Source organism: Homarus americanus, unplaced genomic scaffold (assembly GCF_018991925.1).
Source record: "Homarus americanus isolate GMGI-L3 unplaced genomic scaffold, GMGI_Hamer_2.0 scaffold41027, whole genome shotgun sequence".
NCBI classification, from domain to species: domain Eukaryota; kingdom Metazoa; phylum Arthropoda; class Malacostraca; order Decapoda; family Nephropidae; genus Homarus; species Homarus americanus.
The window spans coordinates 6,746,866-6,765,731 of NW_024745073.1; the positions used below are offsets into that span (position 1 = coordinate 6,746,866).

The window sequence follows — 18,866 nt, forward strand, 5'->3', positions numbered from 1 at the left end:
AACTAACTTCCTACTAAAACCACTACTTTAATGTTTTATATAACCATGAGAGAACATCTTCAATGGAAGTTTTGTTTTTCCTGTATAAGTGAAGTATTAAGGAGTCAGCATCTTATAAGTAAAACACGGAATTACAAGTCTTTATAGTCTTGTAGTCTGGCAGCTGTCTTCCCTAAACATTCGTCTACCAGCCGTCACATCGTCAGCCTGATGAACAGCTCAGAGGGACGGAGTGGAGGGAGCTAGGGGTAGTGACTTAGATATCAGCTGATTGTTTTCAGGTCTGCTACCAGCGTTTAGGTTGCCAATATTAGTCCACTGTGGTCGGTGGCTGGCCAGCGGGTGCGCAAGCGCTCTCCACAAACTGCTGTTCATTTATTGGCGCCCCGCTCATCTTGCGAACATATTATTTTTGTTACAATGTGATTCTTATATACTGATAAATTTATCACAAATTTTAGTGCCACTTTTTTATATTGGACTGATTAAGCTGTATGACAGTAGTGTTATATTGGCGTTTATAACCGTAGTGTGATGTAGCACTGCAACACACACACACACAAGACAACCTGAGGCGCCCACAGCACAACAGTACAGAAGAACAGCTCATCCACCAATGATAAAACTTGGCGGGAGAAATCTTAAGGTTGTGAGTGGCTGCCAGAAATGACGTCAGAGTGATATTGATTACGAGGGGTAGAGGGGCCAGTGAATGGTGTGTACGAGCGATCCCTGTACGACGATATTGATCCCAGAGTCCCCAGAAAATAAATACCTCGGTAATACAAGCTCCCATATACGTGTTATGCTCATAATACAACAATATTAAAATAAGGAGTTACACACTACTAAAATATTATACAGTTACTGGAGTGTAAAGGCGCAAAACCTGCCAGTAACTGTGAGAGATTAGTGACTTCTTTTCCAGACTCAGAATTTGCGGACGCTGCAGAACTGCTGCAGTAGATGGCAGAGTTGCCAAAACAGAAAGTCGGACGCCTTCCCCGCGGCCGCCAGGTGTCCAGCATGCAACCTGAGGATGTGACCAGTCTACCGCACCCCCTGGATGTTGCTCAACCACAAGGTAGGTTCCTCCCTGTGTCCGTAGGAGTGTGGCGGTGTGTGTAGGATGGACAAGTAGTCAGTTGCCCTTCTTGTGGCTTGTGAGGAGTACAAACGTATTGTTTTGTTTCTCAGTAATTTACAGAAGAGATGTCAGGGAACAGTCAGTCTGGAGGCTGTAATGTTGCAAGTACATTTATTAGTGGTGCACAACGATATATCAGATAATGCTATTCTTTTGGCGTAAAAAGACGCTTTTGACGCGTTTATATAGTGTGTGTGTGTATATATATATATATATATATATATATATATATATATATATATATATATATATATATATATATATATATATATATATATATATATACAGTATATTACAGACAATACAGTGATGAGTGACGTACAAATATCATGTATGGAGTCAGTGATCGGTAAGTCATTAACATAAATCAACGTGCCGGGACGCGAGGCCACATGCTAGGTGTAACGAGCACGGCTCAGTCACCACCAGACTCCCGCACCTGCAGGTGGTCATTAACACTCACTGTGTATATAGGAATATTAATTACAAATATTATATTTGTAAGTAGATGGTGTCGGGAAGTATTATAACAATATTTTCTTATTAATGGACGTTATTAAGCTGTGCATGAATTGATTAAGTGATCTGAGCTTAATGACTTGACCTGTTGTCGCACGTAATGTTAGTACTGTACAATATAACCCAGGTGGCAAGGGTGTCATCATGGTGTTGCCTTAACCTAGATATTATTAACGTCAGATTTATTAAACTGTAACGAAGACGATTATGTCGTCTTGCTGGGTACTGGTGTGTATGTAAGAGTAATAATAATAATGATAACTAATGGTTTCTTGACAAATACAGCAGTCATAAGCTGAAAATACCCTAAGGACATAAGTGGCGTTTAATAAAAAAAATTTGGTGCATTTGCAGCACAAAAAGTACAAAAGGCAAGGAGTGAAAACACAAGCTATATATGAAGCGTTGAAGATTTGTACATTGGTTGGAGTGGGGCTGTTATTGTAGCTATCAGTACGAGGTCGTAGAGGCTGGATGCGGTTATGCAGTGGTATAGCACTTCGCGGATGAGGGACCTTAGGTGGTAGCGAGTGCCGGTGGCGAGGATGGTGTGGCACCTTTGTTCAAGACTGACAAATGAGGTCACGCTGATAATCAGATAAAGTTGAGAGGGCCAGTGTACTTAGCGCCTCTTGGTGTGTGGTATAAGAGAAGAGAATAATCCTGAGCGTTTTAAAAAAGTCCTGGTTGGTTAAGAGTTGAGAAAGAAGACCAAGCAGGGGAAGCGAAGGTGAGTTTAGGAACTAAGAAGATTGTGAAAATATTATTGAGCTCAGACGCAGGAAATCCAAGGGTCTTGAAGATGTGGAGACGATAGCTGAAGGATTTGACGATTGTACTGACGTGTGCTTGCCAGCTCAGTTTGTCATCTATATTGACGTCTAGGTGCTTGCGTGTGGTATGTGCGTGAGACTCAGTGAGGAGGCTTATGAATACCGATCCGGCAGTTGGTAACTTTAGTCAGGAACCTCATTTTTATTGCACCGGTCAAGTGTTCTCCTGAAAGGCCTCCAGTGGTCTGTCGGCGGTGTGGAGGACACTAGAGGTGGTGGGGGGGGGGGAACCCTAGTGGTTGAGAACACAAGTAGAGGTGGGTGGAGGAGGTGGGCGGTGAGTGCACTATGCCAGTGAGCATCTGGCTTGAGTCCTGTCGATGGTCAGGGTCTCGCGCTCTTAAGAACAGTGTCTATGTAACCCCCTAACCCCTTTCGTGTGTTAGTGGGATATATTTCACGGGTTAGGTTTTTGTTTTATATTTTATTTTATGTGTTTAGAGCTTTAAGTGAAGAATTAATATCGAGAAAAGCGTGATTCAGTCTTTTCCCCGGTTTGTCGTATGGAATAGCAAGGGAGACTTTTCAATATCTGAAATCTCGTTTATTCATCTCATCCCACTGCTGTGAGGGGTTGATCAAGGGGTATAGAGACCTCGAAGAAAGGAAGGAAATAAAAGGGAGTGTGGTGAAAGACAGCCGTTAGAAAGTTACAAGGAAGAGAGGTAAGAAAATAAATAGAAATAAACCACATATACTATACTTGTCCATAACCTAACCGAACATCTACACAGATTCTCACCTATCATTAAGTTGAGTCGTCACGTATCAAAATTCTCACCTCTAGATCTTCCTGATTTCGCTACAGATTGAAGGTGGCGACACAGTGCTGCTCGAGAGGTCAAGGCCATGTGTTTGTGTGAGGCGCCTCCCGGGTTCATTACGACCATCTCGGCTGGTGGAGTTGACGTACCTGGCCCCTGATAGTATGTCAATACTTATGATGAATATTCCTCGTTAATAAACTTTTAAGAATGTACCTGATTGGCTTAAACTCAGGCATAAAAATAATATCCATATAAAATATAAGAATTAAACTTATACTATACTGTATACTAAATACATGTACGCTCGCTTAATAGTAGACAAAAAATTAACGTGCGGAATATCTAGTAATATTATCCGCCTTAGGGTGAAAGTTATTAACTCACTCCTGCCTGGTGACTAACATACGAGTGCTGTTAGAGGAAGCGGGTTGACCATAAAGTCGCCCCAGGAAGGAATATTTTCTTGGCCGCCAGACAACGACCAACGTTCCACGCGAGGATGTAAACATTTCAGAAAAACACGATTTTACAATTTTCTGCGGGTACTTAACTGAAATCGATATATCCATTCTGGCTATGTGCTCCAAATGTTATGGACGTGTGTACCCTCTTTACTATTATGTCATTATAATTTATTCGTGATTATATAATTCTTGACGACCTATTTATAATATATTAAGGTATATACCGTGCGTAATTCTTGTCAATGAAATCCATATATCATACATCTTAGAAGAAAATGTTGTTACACAAAAATGTAATTGGATGTTTTCGAAGATCTATTATGTATAAGCTGTTTAAAAAGTCCAAGTGCACTTTTAAACTTCAATAACTTTATCTACACATATGGTAGAAACAATTTATTAATGAAATATATAAAATAAATGTAATATTTTTAGTACAATTCATTCGTATATTTTCTAGCTCACAGCAAAACCACTATTTTATTATGATGTCAGGCCGCACCTCGATTATGCTGTTCAGTTCTGGTGCCCTTATTATAGAATGGATATCAATTCACTAGAGTCGGTGCAGCGAAGAATGACGAAAATGATTCCGGGACTTAGAAACCTTCCATATCAGGATAGGTTAAAGAAACTAAACTTGCATTCCCTAGAAAGAAGAAGAGTGCAGGGAGATATGATAGAAGTATTTAAGTGGATGAAAGGAATCAGTAAAGGGGATATAGATAAAGTTCTTATAATATCCGAGCAGGATAGGACTCGGAGCAACGGATTTAAGTTGGATAAGTTTAGGTTTAGGAAGGAGATAGGAAGGAACTGGTTCACAAATAGGGTGGTGGACGAGTGGAACAAGCTTAGCAACTTTGTAGTAAGTGCTGGAACGCTTGAAAGTTTCAAAAGGAGGCTGGATAGATTCATGGATGATAGAGAGTGGTAATAACTCTCGACAGGAGCTGCCATGCACAGGCCAACCGGCCTATTGCAGACTCCTTATTTTCTTATGTTCTTATGAGACAGGCTGTAAGACCAGTAAGTGAAACGCGGTGGGGAGTATCCGTAGAATTTATGTTGTGTTGTACAGTATAGAGCAGGGGTTCTCAACCAGGGGGGGAATTCCCCCCAGGGGGGGAATTCAAGTTTTCAGGGGCGGGGAAAACTGATTCGGGAGCAAGAGATATGTTCGATGAGAAATCTATCACAGAATTTTGGCCCTTGATGTGTGCTTCCTACCCAAAAGTGGCAGAAAGAGCTATCCGTGCATTGCTTCCGTTTGTGTCGACATATCTTTGTGAGTCAGGCTTTTCAACTCTGTTGCAAATTAAAACGAAGCAACGTAGTAGATTAGAGGTAGAAAATGACCTGCGTTGTGCCCTTTCAAGCACTCCTCCGCGTATCCCAAAATTGGCGAAGAAAAAACAATCACAGGTTTCTCATTGACTGTAATCTTCATCTGAATAAAATTAATTACAAATTTACAATATCCTGGTATTCTATTGAACTTTTGTTTATTGCATTATGCTTCAGTTTGGTCTGTTAAGTAATTCATTATAAATAAAAAAAAAACTATTTTACTTTTATTCAAGTTTTATAAATCCATCAACATTTTCAATTGGCATTTAATTTGTAAAACTCCACTATAAAAATAATCCATGTAAAATTGCAAATGTATATGTACTAATATGGAAAAAATAAAGGATTTTCAGTATTGTATGCATATTATTTGGAATGCACTTTTTGAGGCAGACAATCTTGGAAAGGAGGGGGGAATGACATTCTGACATATGGTGAAAGGGGTGCATGGGGCAAACAAGGTTGAGAACCACTGGTATAGAGATTTCCATATACTGTACTTGCTATTTATTTTTGCTCTCTCTCTTAAAAAAATCTAAATTTGCCTTTTATAAACCATTTACAGATTATTTCTACCAATGTGTATACAAAGTTATTAAAGCTTAAAAGTGCATACGGATTTTGTAAGCAGCTTGACCTTGAGTCCTAGATGCACGAGGGATACACACGATGTATATTTCTCATAAAGACTTCATCATGTAAATCTTCATCATAAACTAAATCTTTTATTAATCTAGACTCAGAAACATTCGAGTGAGGAAGAATTGATTTAAAAGTAATGGTGTAACATCCCATCAAGACGATGTATATAGGAAACTTTATATCTCGCTAGAAAACTTTGACTCCCGCTATAGTTGTTGTGTCCACTTTATTATCGATTTATTATTGATTGTCCTTCTGCATCTCTAGCCTAGCTCAGTGTAGCAGTATATCCCTTCCACCATGACTACCACCCACTACTATTACCAGTATTATGATTACAACTACCACCGCTACCATCACCATCACTACCTCTCTGCCAACACCTTGGTTACTACTACTACCATCACTACCACCACCACGTCTATCACCTCCTCCACCACCATGACTACCACCATCACCTCCATAACTTCTACCACAAACACCGCCGCTACACTTGACCATCTCATAACAAAAGTAATAGCTGTATATTTAAAAAAGCGTCAAATATATCTGTGTTGAAACGTTTGTTAGAGTAACCCCTTAAAATTTTTAAAAGAAAACGTCAACTACTCAACGTTTACAAACAAAACGTTGACAGAACATTTTTTAAAGCGTTTATTGCGGTGATTGTTATTGATTTGAAGAGAAAGTGTTAACAAATCTTACTTCAAACATTTGGTAATTAATTCATATCATTTTAAAGTGTAAGAGACACAGTTGATTTATCGAATTCTTTGTTTTTTGGTGGTTTTATGTTATCACTTGTCACTTAAGTTTAATTTAGTAATTTACATACTTAACCCCATGAACTTTGTCGCCACTATCATCCCATGACCATGACCTCACATCCCCCCCCCACCCCCCCCCCATGATGGTGTGAAGAGGAGGGCGCCATGCAACAGTAGGCATGATAGTGTTACGGGTTATTGATCAAGGTGTTGAGTGGTCCGCTGCCTCCTGCCTCCAGGTGTGTGGGGGGGGGGGTCCCAGGCACTCAGCTGCACGCCCACATAATTACATCTACATGCACGCACACATACAAGCACATTATGCAAGCATTAATATACATGAACGCACACGCTCACCCATGTGTACATTATTATACCAAATTTATGTAATATTTGTTTATTATTACTCTATTTGTATTGGTACAGGCGGTGGCGGGTGGTGAGAGTGGAGATAGATGGTGGGCGTGTGGGGGGTCGCTACCCGGCATGGTGTGGACCCGAGCGTGGCGGCGGTGGCAGCGGTGGGCGTGTGTAGGAGCGGCGGTGGTAGTGGGAGCCTGGTTGCTCCTAGCCGCGCCCTGTGCCCTGCTAGCCTGCCCTCCACAAGACTCTGTGGATACCCCCTCTGAAACCACCGACGAGCCCCGCCAAGATATCGATGCTGCCTACCTCCTGTGCTCCACCTTGACCTTCGTGCCCTCAGGCCGCAAACAAGAACTTCGGAATTCCCCCCAGTTGGGTAATGGCAGCCCCTACAGTGTGGTGTATGACTGGGTACCTGCCGCTCGCACGTTCACTGTTAATGAGTCGGTGACCTACACAACACACACGACGCCTGAGATGATCAGCCATGTAGGGGAACTTGCTACTCGCTGGGCAGGACCTCTCTCTGTTGCACTCTTTGTCCCTCATTCAGACTTCTGCTTAGCTGCAGCACGAGTGGCCCGTCTTCGTGTGTGTGGCCCTCCTGCTGTGAAGGAGCTGGTCTCGTGGCACCTGTTCTGGCCCCGTGATGTACCTCCTGCCGCTGACTGGCACCTGAAACTGAAGGAAGACACCTTTGACTGTAGTGAAGACAAAACTGCGTTAGTGCGTGGGTACCGTACAGCAGAAGGCCTTCCATACCCAGTAAATGTTGCTCGTAACGTGGCACGATCGGCAGCCCCCACAGTGTTTGTTCTACCATCTGATGTGGAACTTTATCCATCAGAAGGCTTAGTGGAACAGTTCTTGGGGTTGATCCAACGGATAAATTCAGGGAAGGAGACAAGAGTGTCAAATCTGTCACCCCGGGTGTTTGTGGTGCCAGTGTTTGAGGTGGCCTCAGTAGTGCCAACCAGTAAGGAGGAACTGGTGCAGCAGTACCAACAGAATGACGCTGTCTACTTCCACCGCCATGTATGTGCTCACTGCCAACGATTCCCTGCACTCTCAGATTGGATACGTCAGCTTGGCACTCCAGGTACTCTGAAGGTATGTCACTCCACCTCTTACGAGTTCACTTACTTATCACCGCAGTTCTCCGGCTAGTACAGTAAAATGTTCCTTCATTATTACTACTACTGTACAACTACATCTTTATTTTATAACTAACGTAATGGGTCCGGCGACTCATACAGTTTTGATGCCGAGATTTAAAAAGTAAAGCTTTTTTATAAATATGAGAACTGTAAGCAGTAAATAGTCATGAACTCTTGACTGAGAGAATCCTTGAATCAGACCAGATAAGGTTGAAGGTATACCTCAAAAGATATTCCAGTAGAGGCTGTAAATTTTGCTCACGTGGTAACTAAAGAGGAAGGGAAGAAGAAGATTGAAGGTTGAAAAGATAAAGAGAAGGGAAGGAAAAATGTGTTTTTATAAGTCAGAGAGTAAGTAAGTGGGAGAGTCTAAGGGCTTCACGGCATCAGTGTTTTCACCTGGATCAGCCGCAGAAATTAGTGTACAGTACTCAGGGTTTTCAAGGACAGTTTCATGAATCATTGCTCTTATTAGTCTATTCCAGGATACTTCAAGGTCAGTTTTGGCCATATGTATGTAGTCTGATGCAACCTTGGTTAGTTCATGTATTGGGTGTGTCTCTTCAGTCAATAAAAGTACTGTCTTCATAACTAAGGGTTGGCGACCACAGTCCTCCACTCTAAACGTTCTCTGGCCTTTTTGTTTACGAATCTTCTTAAAGGTGTAATACTGTATTGTACTACAGTTGGTGATGTTTTGTAAAGTTTTTGCAGCTCCACTCGAGACATTTTTTTCGTCGGGAGTCTTTTGTTTAAGTATAAAAGTGTTTCTCTTTTACGGAGAATGATTTATAAGTATTCCATTTTGATATACTGTACCGTACTCATGTTCCAAAACAGTTGGTGAAATAAGCAATTATTATGCCCTTACTGTTCACAATGCATAACGTGATTACAAGGCATTCAAGTAAGTGTCATCTGATGGATGTTCTGGCACACAGGCCTTCTCAGTGGTAAAGCGACAGTTCCCTTACCACCGGTGGGAACCTATCTACATCTGCACCAAAGATGAGCCTCTCTATGATGAACGTCTCTCCTGGGAGGGCTTACAAGACAAAATGACACAGGTATAGTATATGTTGCCTTCTGAAGATTATCCAGTTATTTTATACACTACAGTACTATATACTCTGGTGAATTTATGCGGATATAAATTAATATAAGACCACTATAATTGGTTAAGTGTCTGGAATCAACCATTCTTCCATCTTAATAATTGAATATAACCCCATTATATTTTTTTTAAAGGCCACAGTAAATCTGTCTTAATTTTTCCATCAGTACATTTCCAGCCTGAGAGGATGTTCAGTATATTTACCATCATCAAGTTTTTCACTCACTGTCTCCAGTCTCACAATATTCGTGTTCAGTCCAGTACCATGCAACTGGCCATCTCCATATGAAGAGATCCATGTTTACTGTACAACCTACTCCCGTCAGTACTGTACAGTATGCTTTGCTGATGGCTGGCCTCTCTCCCTAACCAACCACTTGTGTAACCTTCCCTATTGATTTGTGTCTCAGTTTAGGTAAAAAGAAAACACTTTTACTTCACCTCACTCATAACTTTAAGTATTGATGTTTATTGGCTTGTACTGTATTACATTTTATAAATGAAATCTTTGTGATAAAACGTGAACACTAACAGTGGGAAAAGCTGTGAGTGAAGGAAGCAGGTGACATTGTTAGTACTGCACTGTACTGTATGCCTCAGTACGTGCACTCTAGACGTTTTCAATGTGATTATCACAATTTGCTGTAAATGTCTGTACTTAACAATTGTTTTATTGTGTGTCTCACCTCAACAGATGCATGAATTATGTCTCAGGGGATACAATCTGGTAATCCTGGATAGAGCGTTCCTCGTCCACGCTCCGGGAATCAAGAGAAGGAATAAGAATAAGGCTAAAGACGATGCCTGGAGGGATCCATTTGTTGCCAAGAATTCCAAAATCTATGACCAGATCATGGAAGAAATGCAAAATAAATTCGGGCCAAGTGATAAATGCCGTCGTCACTGACCAGACCAGTGATGATAAATTATTAACACAAAGAGACGTAACCAGTGTATTGTAATATCAGTGACATAATATAAATGTTTTGACAATGAAACATAACCTTTTCCATGTGAATATAATACAGTCTTTGGTGTTAACTGAAAAGTCACTATTTTTCCACTAAGTGTGATGAAATTGATGCGGGTAACAGAGGTGCTTATTGTAGGGCATTGTGAAGCTTCTTCCCCAGGTTGTGGGTATCATTGCTCCTTCTGGATTATTTGTTCTTTCATGTTGTAACTTTTGATGGCCTCTTGATTTTTCCTGGCTGTGGTGAGGAGCTTTTTGCTAGTGCGAGGTAAACCACTTCATTATGTTGCAAATATTTTATTGGGGGTTTTCGCTACAACCACCGAGTTAGCTCTATTCTACTACTGTATAACCATTTGGAAGCTTGGAATTTACACGATTTATTTTTTTATTTGTTTATCTGTTAAATGAGTTACACGTCTTAGATACATTTTGTTTAATCTTCTATAACTGTAGTTTTATACTTACTGTATATGATTTTTTGCCCTTTATTTTCAATTATTTAATTTTGAATAGACTTATAAGATGTGGTGAAGACTTTTATTTTAAATTAATTGGGGTTGAAGGAAACTTACTTCTATTGAAAGTCATGTACTGTATATCTTTCTCAAAACTGCACGCCTCTCTTTGCCGTGATGCAAGGTGGCCAAACATGAACTAATACTCTGATTCTTAGCATCCAGCAGCTAGTGGTTTACTCCACCCACCTGGTTGGATGCAACGCCACGAAAGTATTGTTCTACCATCGGTAAGCGCACAAAATAATTGACTAATTTTCGTGCTGAATGTACAAGGGTTGGTGACTATTTGCTTTGGTTAGCACATGCTGGACAATCAAGAAGAATGTATGAATTTTATAATACTACAGAGCACTGCTGACACTTTTGTGGAGCCTAAGAAAATAAAACAAAATCACAAATCTCAATACTATAAGACTGCTGAGAAAAAGAGCTTAAAAAAAGATAAATTTTTGTCAGGATTCACCTCAGAGTTGAAAGATAATCATTCTGCATTCTTTGCTAATCATTGTTGCTGTAAGATTCCTTGAAACACTGAATGGAAATCTTACCATAATATTTTAAGATACAGGAGCCTATTAAAATATGAAAACTCGAAAAGGGCTTTCAGTAAATGTTAGAGAATGTGAAGTTTTTTTGGTTATAAGTAAATCTGATGATGGTGCTGTAGACACGTATTTTAAAATGATAGTCACTGAGAGAGTTGATTCATGACCAAGGGATTTTGTCTGTGCCATTTGATACTTAAACTATTAAGCACAAGTCACTTTCTTGTACGTTGTCATATTTGGTTGTGTAAACATTAAGTCAAACAGAGACCTCTTAGCTTATTTTTAATTGGATTGAATGCTCTGTTTCTTGTTGGTAGCCCTCTAGAATCCTAGCCTATGAGACACGAGGTCAGTACTGTGGTCAGACAAGGTAGATGGGGTATTATTTTGCTGGATTTTGCACTGAGTTGGCCACCGACCACATCATTACTGTATACCGCACTAACTCGTGAAGTCTGGGGGGAGGGGGGGGGGGCACAGCACATATTTTAGGAATTTTAAACTATCTGCCTCAACTGTAAAAAAGAATGTCAGGGTTGATGAAATTGTGAAACTCTGTTTTCCTTTCATAATACTGAGCTGTGACTATTAACTTCTGGGATGCCATTATTAACTTCACGTAATGGACAATATTTCTTACTGACATTAATTTTCAGCTTTTCTCTTGTTCCTAACACATGCAGTCCAGTCGTCTTTGTACCTGTGATTCATGATATTACACTACAGGGTATCTAAAATGTTGGAATGAATTCCTTATTTCAATTAAAAGCTTTTCTGGGGGTACTGCAAGTTTGTTGTTCAGGTTACATGTTGAATACATTGTACTGTACCTGTAATTGGAAGTATGACCAGAAAGCAAAATATTTTTCAATTTTCTTCAACTACTGAACTTTTTTAACCAACTGATGTCTGATATAAGATACAATGTTGGTTTATAAGATATATACAGTACTACGGCATCGGAGTTTTAAATTTTGAGAGGGGGGGAAGTATACAGTACGGTACGGTATATGGTTACTCCACACTCTTATATTTCTCTTAAACTTTCTCAAGAAAAAGAACAATTGTTGTACTATGTATCATCCTTTTCCAGATGCATCTAAACAGATTTATTGAGTTGTATGTTAAGTTTATTTAATCAAAAGTTTCTTATTACAGTTGATTATGCCTCTATAATTATTGTTAAACTTAAAATAATTACTAACTCTTACCTACTTACAATATATACTGTATTTTTCTCGTAATACATACAGTACAGGATTATCTATGTGTTAGTACTGTACCTTGGTCAGTCATCGATGCCCTTCACGCTCTATCGTTGGATGAATACAACAATTGTTTTTGTTCTTCATAATCACTTCTTTATTTGTACCTCCAGATATCGTTCCCCCAAGTGCTCTTTTCATAATTATTTAATAATAGTTGGGATAGTTTATGGATTGCATTAGTTGTGGTTTACATAACAGTAGGATAAATTGATCTGGGATTTACCGGTAATAAGAGGATCGTGTCGTGGCTGTTACATATGTACATGTAAGTTGTTCCTACAGCACCTGTAATATGATCAGGGGAGCATAACAATGATGTTTTCAAAGTTATTATATACTGTAATCATATTATTATCAATATACATTTGGGAAATGAACCTTAGGATCTTCCAGTTTTTCTCATTAAAATCACTTTATAGGAGACAAAAGAGAGTGCACTAAAGTACAGTGCATTATAGTACTGTATTACTGTGTTTCAGATAAATGTGCAAATACAGCAATTGTATAACTAAAAGTTTTATCGTCCAGTAACTTCTCCATCACGTTTCTTCCAGGGTTTTTGTTTATACGTTTACACCATCATGTGTACATAAAAAAATAACTAAAATATATACCGATATATTGCAATAAAACCTCCCAGGTAGCAAACTCTGTTGAACAGATACCTCCCATTAGCTAATGGGCTTCAATCTGGTAATGGGGGAACTATCAAGAATGATATCCACTTTTGGAAGATCTTTTCTCGTGTATCATATTTTCCGTGCAGTCAGGCATGTGTCTCATCATTATAGTCTGTTATCGATGTCTGTTAATGGGAACCATAAGAATACAGTATTCATTTGAGAACTTTTCTGATCTCAAAAATTAAAATTTTCATACATTTAGTTTTCTTGTGAGCTTGTGGGTAAGCGATGCACACTAACTGAGAAAGTTTTGTTACACTATGCTCACACTGATTGGTTCACCATACAAGGAGACCCAAGACTGGTTCCCCATTGTTAAAACAATTTCACTCAGAAAATTCATGGGCCTTTACTGTGATTTTCACAAAAATTCTGTGCTAGTGAGAACCAGTAAAGAACTCATTGTGTTGTGATTTTGCCAAACACTCATCTAAAATAGTGCCACATTAGGGATGGTCATCTCGGAAGGCTACAAACTGCCGATCCGGGAAAAGGAAAACGGTGACTGTCATAGCACTTGATCACCATGACTTACAGTGAGGTAATGTACCAGCTGTAGACTGTGCTTGTATTATACGACCAACCATTATGACAATATTTTCCTCTTATACTGTACTGTTTTTGTGTCAATTTAAAGCAGATGACTTTTTACAATGCATATTATTCAATTTTCGTTGTCCCACACTCCCTGAAAAATTTGACCTTTATTTAAAGAAAAAAACATTTCGGACACCTCACTGTATCAATTATTCCACTACGGTATTTAGAGGTCGCATTTAATATGGAGAGTAAATTTGAAATTTTCATTAATAAAGTAGGGAAAAGTTGAAAGTTGCCGTATTATGTTTAAGTGGAATTGAATTGTTTAGTAAATACCTGTACAGTACTGCATCCCATTTTCTGTAAGGTAATCATGCTAATATTTTAAACTATAGGGTGACTAAAATGTCAGGAGTCAGTAGAAACTGTAGCTATCAATTAGGGATGATGACCACCTCTAAGAGTGCATTACACAGGTCGCTCGATCCATCAATGGTTTATCACCTACAAACTTGTTATGAGCGTGGTGGTGGTACTTGCTAATATGACATAAAATAACATTGATTCCTGACTTTTAAGGCACCTTGTTTTTCTTTATGTAAGTATGGCAATATATGTCATAGATTGTTTACATTCCAGTTGTAACTACATTGTCAAGCCACTCTGAAAATATCCGTTGTCTACCGAGTTTTTCCCATACAGTCTGCAGAGAAAAACCATAGCCGATTCTTTCGCTATCTTAGTTTGATTATTATTATTATTTATTTACCTGTGGAGACATTGTTTTCCTTCACATTTTGAAGATCAAGTTAGTGTAAGAGTAATGCCGTCATTGTCATTGCTTTGTACTGTACTTGAATGTCAGGAATGCTTTATAGCGGGCTTATTACTGATACCTTCCACACTTACATATCATTGATACTAGTGGTGCAAGCATTTTGTGTCTGCTTTGGCTGAGGCATGGCACTAATGTGGATTAAGTACTGTCCCTGTATTGCTGCTCCCCACCTTCATTGTGATGGAGATCTATTTGTGCTCAGTCTTTGAAATCCAAGATACGCTACTCGAGCATATACTGTATTTGCTGGTATGTGATGGTTATTGGGTGTTTTCTCTGATTTTTTTTTCAATTTCCTTCTTATAATCCCCTTGAATGTGAGTAGACTAGAGGCTTCCATTTTGACTCTGTGCCATTTGTTATTGTCCACATTCCTGACATAAACACCTGTTTCTACTCTTAGTAGGCCTAGTGTATGTCTAAATTGATAGCATTAGAAGTGGAGTGCAGGACATTCTAATGCTCAAATACTCTCACAAATTTTTCTAACCAAAAAGTTTGCTCGTGTCCATCAAGAATGCCATCTTGATAAAATGAAAACTTAATTATGCCTTTCATATGCATCTCCATAAATCAAGATTCGTTAAAATCTACACTCTTCTGCAACTACTGTACATTCATTTTACAAGTAAGATTAATCCAGGTACATGCCAGAAACATTCTTTTATTTCATGTTGAGAAATTACACAAGATTTGTTATACAGTATATTGGTTTCACAGATAAACTTTTGCAGTGTTACCGTATCTGCATCATTGGATCAAATAACTCCATTGTTGAAGCATATTTATTCAAAAATGTTTCCTGCCTGTAACAAAATAAGACTAAAGTTATCCAAATTACCCCTAAAAGTTAACCAAGAATATTAAAATTTTTCCTTACTTCATCTTTCCTTATAGGATGTAAAGGGCACACTGCAATATACAGTATACAATTTCTTTTCCCGACAGGAAGATCTGCATGCATTTTCTAACCACCGAAGTAGAATATTGTTAATTTATATATGTTATTGTTAATGTTCTCTATTTAAGATTGTAGTAATCCAAGCAAGTTACTGTGTTCCCCACCACCAGTTCCTAGAGCCATGGCATTCTTCTCAGTCTTTAGTTATTGTTGATAAAAAGAATGCTGTTGACAATACGGTTAGGTATGGATGGTATTGGTTGTGTTAAGCGAAGAGTATATTTTACATTAATGCTTAATCAGAACCTCTCATTGCCATTATATCATTCTCTTTCATTTTAAACCTTCAAGCTGTTAATCACTTGAACATTTGACCATATGAAGCTGAAGTAGGTGTGATTATAAATTTTGACTTCATTATTTGGGGTGTGGCGGCCGAGTGGATCTAACTCGCCTTCTATCCTATAGGTTGTTGGTTTGCACCTTAGGCACCCCCAGTCAACCCAGCTGTGAATGGGTACCTGACTTTAGTTGGGGAAGTGAAAGCGGTCAATTGCAGTGATGGGTTTACGGCACATAGCCTCCTTGTGCAATGAGGCTTAGTATTCATTGTGCCATAAAGTATCTGCACTGCTTATGAGACCCACTTTCACTTTCTGCAACACAGTAGAAATATGAGGTTAAAGATATTTCCACTATCACAATTGCTTGCATGTGTTAAGCCATCTAAAATTATTTGGGACTTCAGGATAGTCCACTTTGTTGGTAACAAGTTTGAATTTAGTGTATAGTAATGTATTGTTAGAAACTGAAGTTTAGCTCATATTATTGAAAGTAAATTTCATGATCTTGCCTGTTAGCTTGGATGATACAGTTCATATGTTAAAAAGTAAATATATTTTTAAGCATAAAATGATGGTATGTAATGCCTGTCTAGCTTTCATTGAATATGCAATGGTAGAAGAATGTAATGATCAAGCAGTAATCTGTAAACAAATGTTTGGTTTGCAACATTTAGTGATAAATAGAACCAGAGAGTACCAGAAAGAAAAAAGTAAGGGGGTAGATTATGAAATACTTGGAGAGAGAGAACTGTGCCATGAGGCAAATACAGAGATGTACAGGGGAATAGTTAAGCCAACATTATATGGGTGTGAAACATAACTCCAGATGCAAGGTGAATGAGCAAATAGGGTGCTAAGAAGAGGAAATACTGTAAGGAGATGTGGAAGGGAAAGAATGTAAAGCAGAGTGGATCAGTCTTCTCTGGTGATAGGACACAGTATCACGAGAATGGGAAGTGAAATATTAGTACTATAAGTGTATAATTCAGAGGTGAAAGGAAGGGAGAAAGGAAGACAGAGATGAAGGATGAAATAGAAGTGAATGGGGTAGATACAGTATGGATAGCATTGTGAAAGACTGCAGAGCCTAATGTAAAGTTATTTTTCTGGGAAGGACATGTTGCTGATGGGTGTTGTTGGCTTGTGTGAAACAACAGGGATGCTGTACACCAGATTTGAGGCCTTGTAGTGGTGGGAGAGTACCACTGTAGAACACTTCTTTAACTGCAGTAAGAAATGAATGTACTGTATGTGGTTGCCCATTTCCAGCCACCCTGCACTGTACAGGAAAAGCTTCAAAGAGTAAAACACTGTAGACTGTAGATTACAACTGCTTACAAAAATAATAGCATGATATGAGAAACACAGAAGGTCACCCATAATGACCGCTAGACAGCGTTTTAGTATTATTCGCAAAAGTGACCTTAGAATCATCGCACAATGCTGTTGTTATGTACATATGTAAGGTATGTTGCATGTTACTTGCTCTGCTATTACATGGTAAGGCTTAATAGCCTAGTCATGTATATAAACTTCATCTATACTCAAATCATGTCTATATAATCTTGAGAACCTGCCATTACAATATAATTGTAGCTGAGACTGAGGTTGGATTCTGGGTCTCTTTATTTTATTTTTATTTTTTTTACAAGATTATTCATTCCACTGAGAACTTTGTAGTCATTGTATCTGCATATGTTTATATAGCCTTGGATAAATTAGCTAGGAGTGTTTAGGAACTCAGATCCACATTCAATTTATCAACTTTAGATAAAGCTCAGCCCTTGGTAATCTATAATGCCATGATCATTTCCTTAGTACCTGTATTAAAAGGTTTTCTTGGATTCATATGCAAGAATTGTAGTATTATGTACAGAACTGTATTTGGTTTAGGAAGAAAATCAGTACCTGTACATAAAAAACAAAAATAAGGTACAAAATTTTCTGTACGATCAAGAGAATGAAGGCTCATGATTTAATAATTGAGGGCTTTTGTACTGTAGCTTTTTTCCATTTTTTTTTTTTTTTTTTTTTTTTTATTTAAATTCATTAAAAATGAAAAAGATAATTTACTCGTGAAGTACTCCTTGATTTTTAATGATTCTTAACCCTTTACCTATTTAAAATTCCAGTTTTAGTCGAGTAATGCTGTATTGAGATGCTGATGATCTAAAATTGTAAACTCATTATAAGAACACTTTGGAGACTGTATATCAATGTTTTACATATGTCTTAGACAATTCATTATGCACAAAAACCTAATCACTGTTCAGAGGTTGTATTCCTCTACTCTGAATCCCAGAATTCATCCTCAGATCCAAATGGACTGATGAAAGTTCTTTACCAAATCATATCCAGATGTCATGCCTCTACACCCTCAAATACACCTAAATCACACTTTAACTTGTTGCTCAATATATAAATATCACAATTATTCACATTACCATTTTCAAATCATTGAAGGACATCATGAAAAAATTGGTAATTCACTGAAACCAATTTCATAAGGAGCAACATATTTTTGCTGTTCTTGGAAAAAATTACTGTACAGTACAGTACTATTTCCTATTGTCAAAAAATATGCTTTGTATAAAATACAGCATATTTTTGCTGAGAAGAAATTAAATGATTGCATCAAATGAATCTACTGATTGATTTTTTATTCTTTATCCCATTTAATTGTCCTTTTCTGATTTACCATTGTCTCTGGTCAATACCTATTCATGAAGAGTTTGCATACAGCACAACAGCAGCAGTCATTGTGAGTAGATTATTCCCAGTATTTGTGGCCACTACCCAATAAGCTTCCACTTGGAACATGAAAATATTAAGTGCTTTAAAATGTGCAAATTTGATAAATTCAAGTACAGTATCAGAATTATTTTTACTCAATAACTGAAAACTAGTTTGACACATTTCAATTTACTGAGCATTGGTTATGTTTGTCACTATAAGTACAGTACTACCCTGTACTGTAATTGGTTGTGAGTGCCACCACACAAAACTTGATGTGCTGCCATCTTCCCATAAACAGATCAGACATTATGCTCTGCCCCATCTCAATACAGTATATCTTTATCTCCATGATAAAGAGATTAAAGGTCACTAAACTAACTACTATACAGTT

At 38.3% G+C, this 18,866-nt stretch overlaps 1 protein-coding gene across 2 annotated transcripts in view; it reads left to right on the forward strand.

Annotated features, from left to right (window-relative positions):
* Window positions 1-18,386, forward strand: part of LOC121878560 (beta-1,4-glucuronyltransferase 1-like) — a 33,028-nt gene extending 14,642 nt beyond the window's left edge. Inside the window, exons 3-6 of one of the 2 annotated variants that reach the window (XM_042384889.1) lie at window positions 929-1,084; window positions 6,916-7,962; window positions 8,951-9,076; window positions 9,818-18,386. In XM_042384889.1, coding sequence (XP_042240823.1) covers window positions 1,067-1,084; window positions 6,916-7,962; window positions 8,951-9,076; window positions 9,818-10,030 — 1,404 coding nt within the window. In that variant the 5' untranslated portion in view covers window positions 929-1,066 and the 3' untranslated portion in view covers window positions 10,031-18,386. The remainder of the gene's footprint in view (window positions 1-928; window positions 1,085-6,915; window positions 7,963-8,950; window positions 9,077-9,817) is intronic. The other variant, XM_042384890.1, reaches the window with a different exon arrangement.
* The last annotated feature ends 480 nt before the right edge of the window (window positions 18,387-18,866 follow it).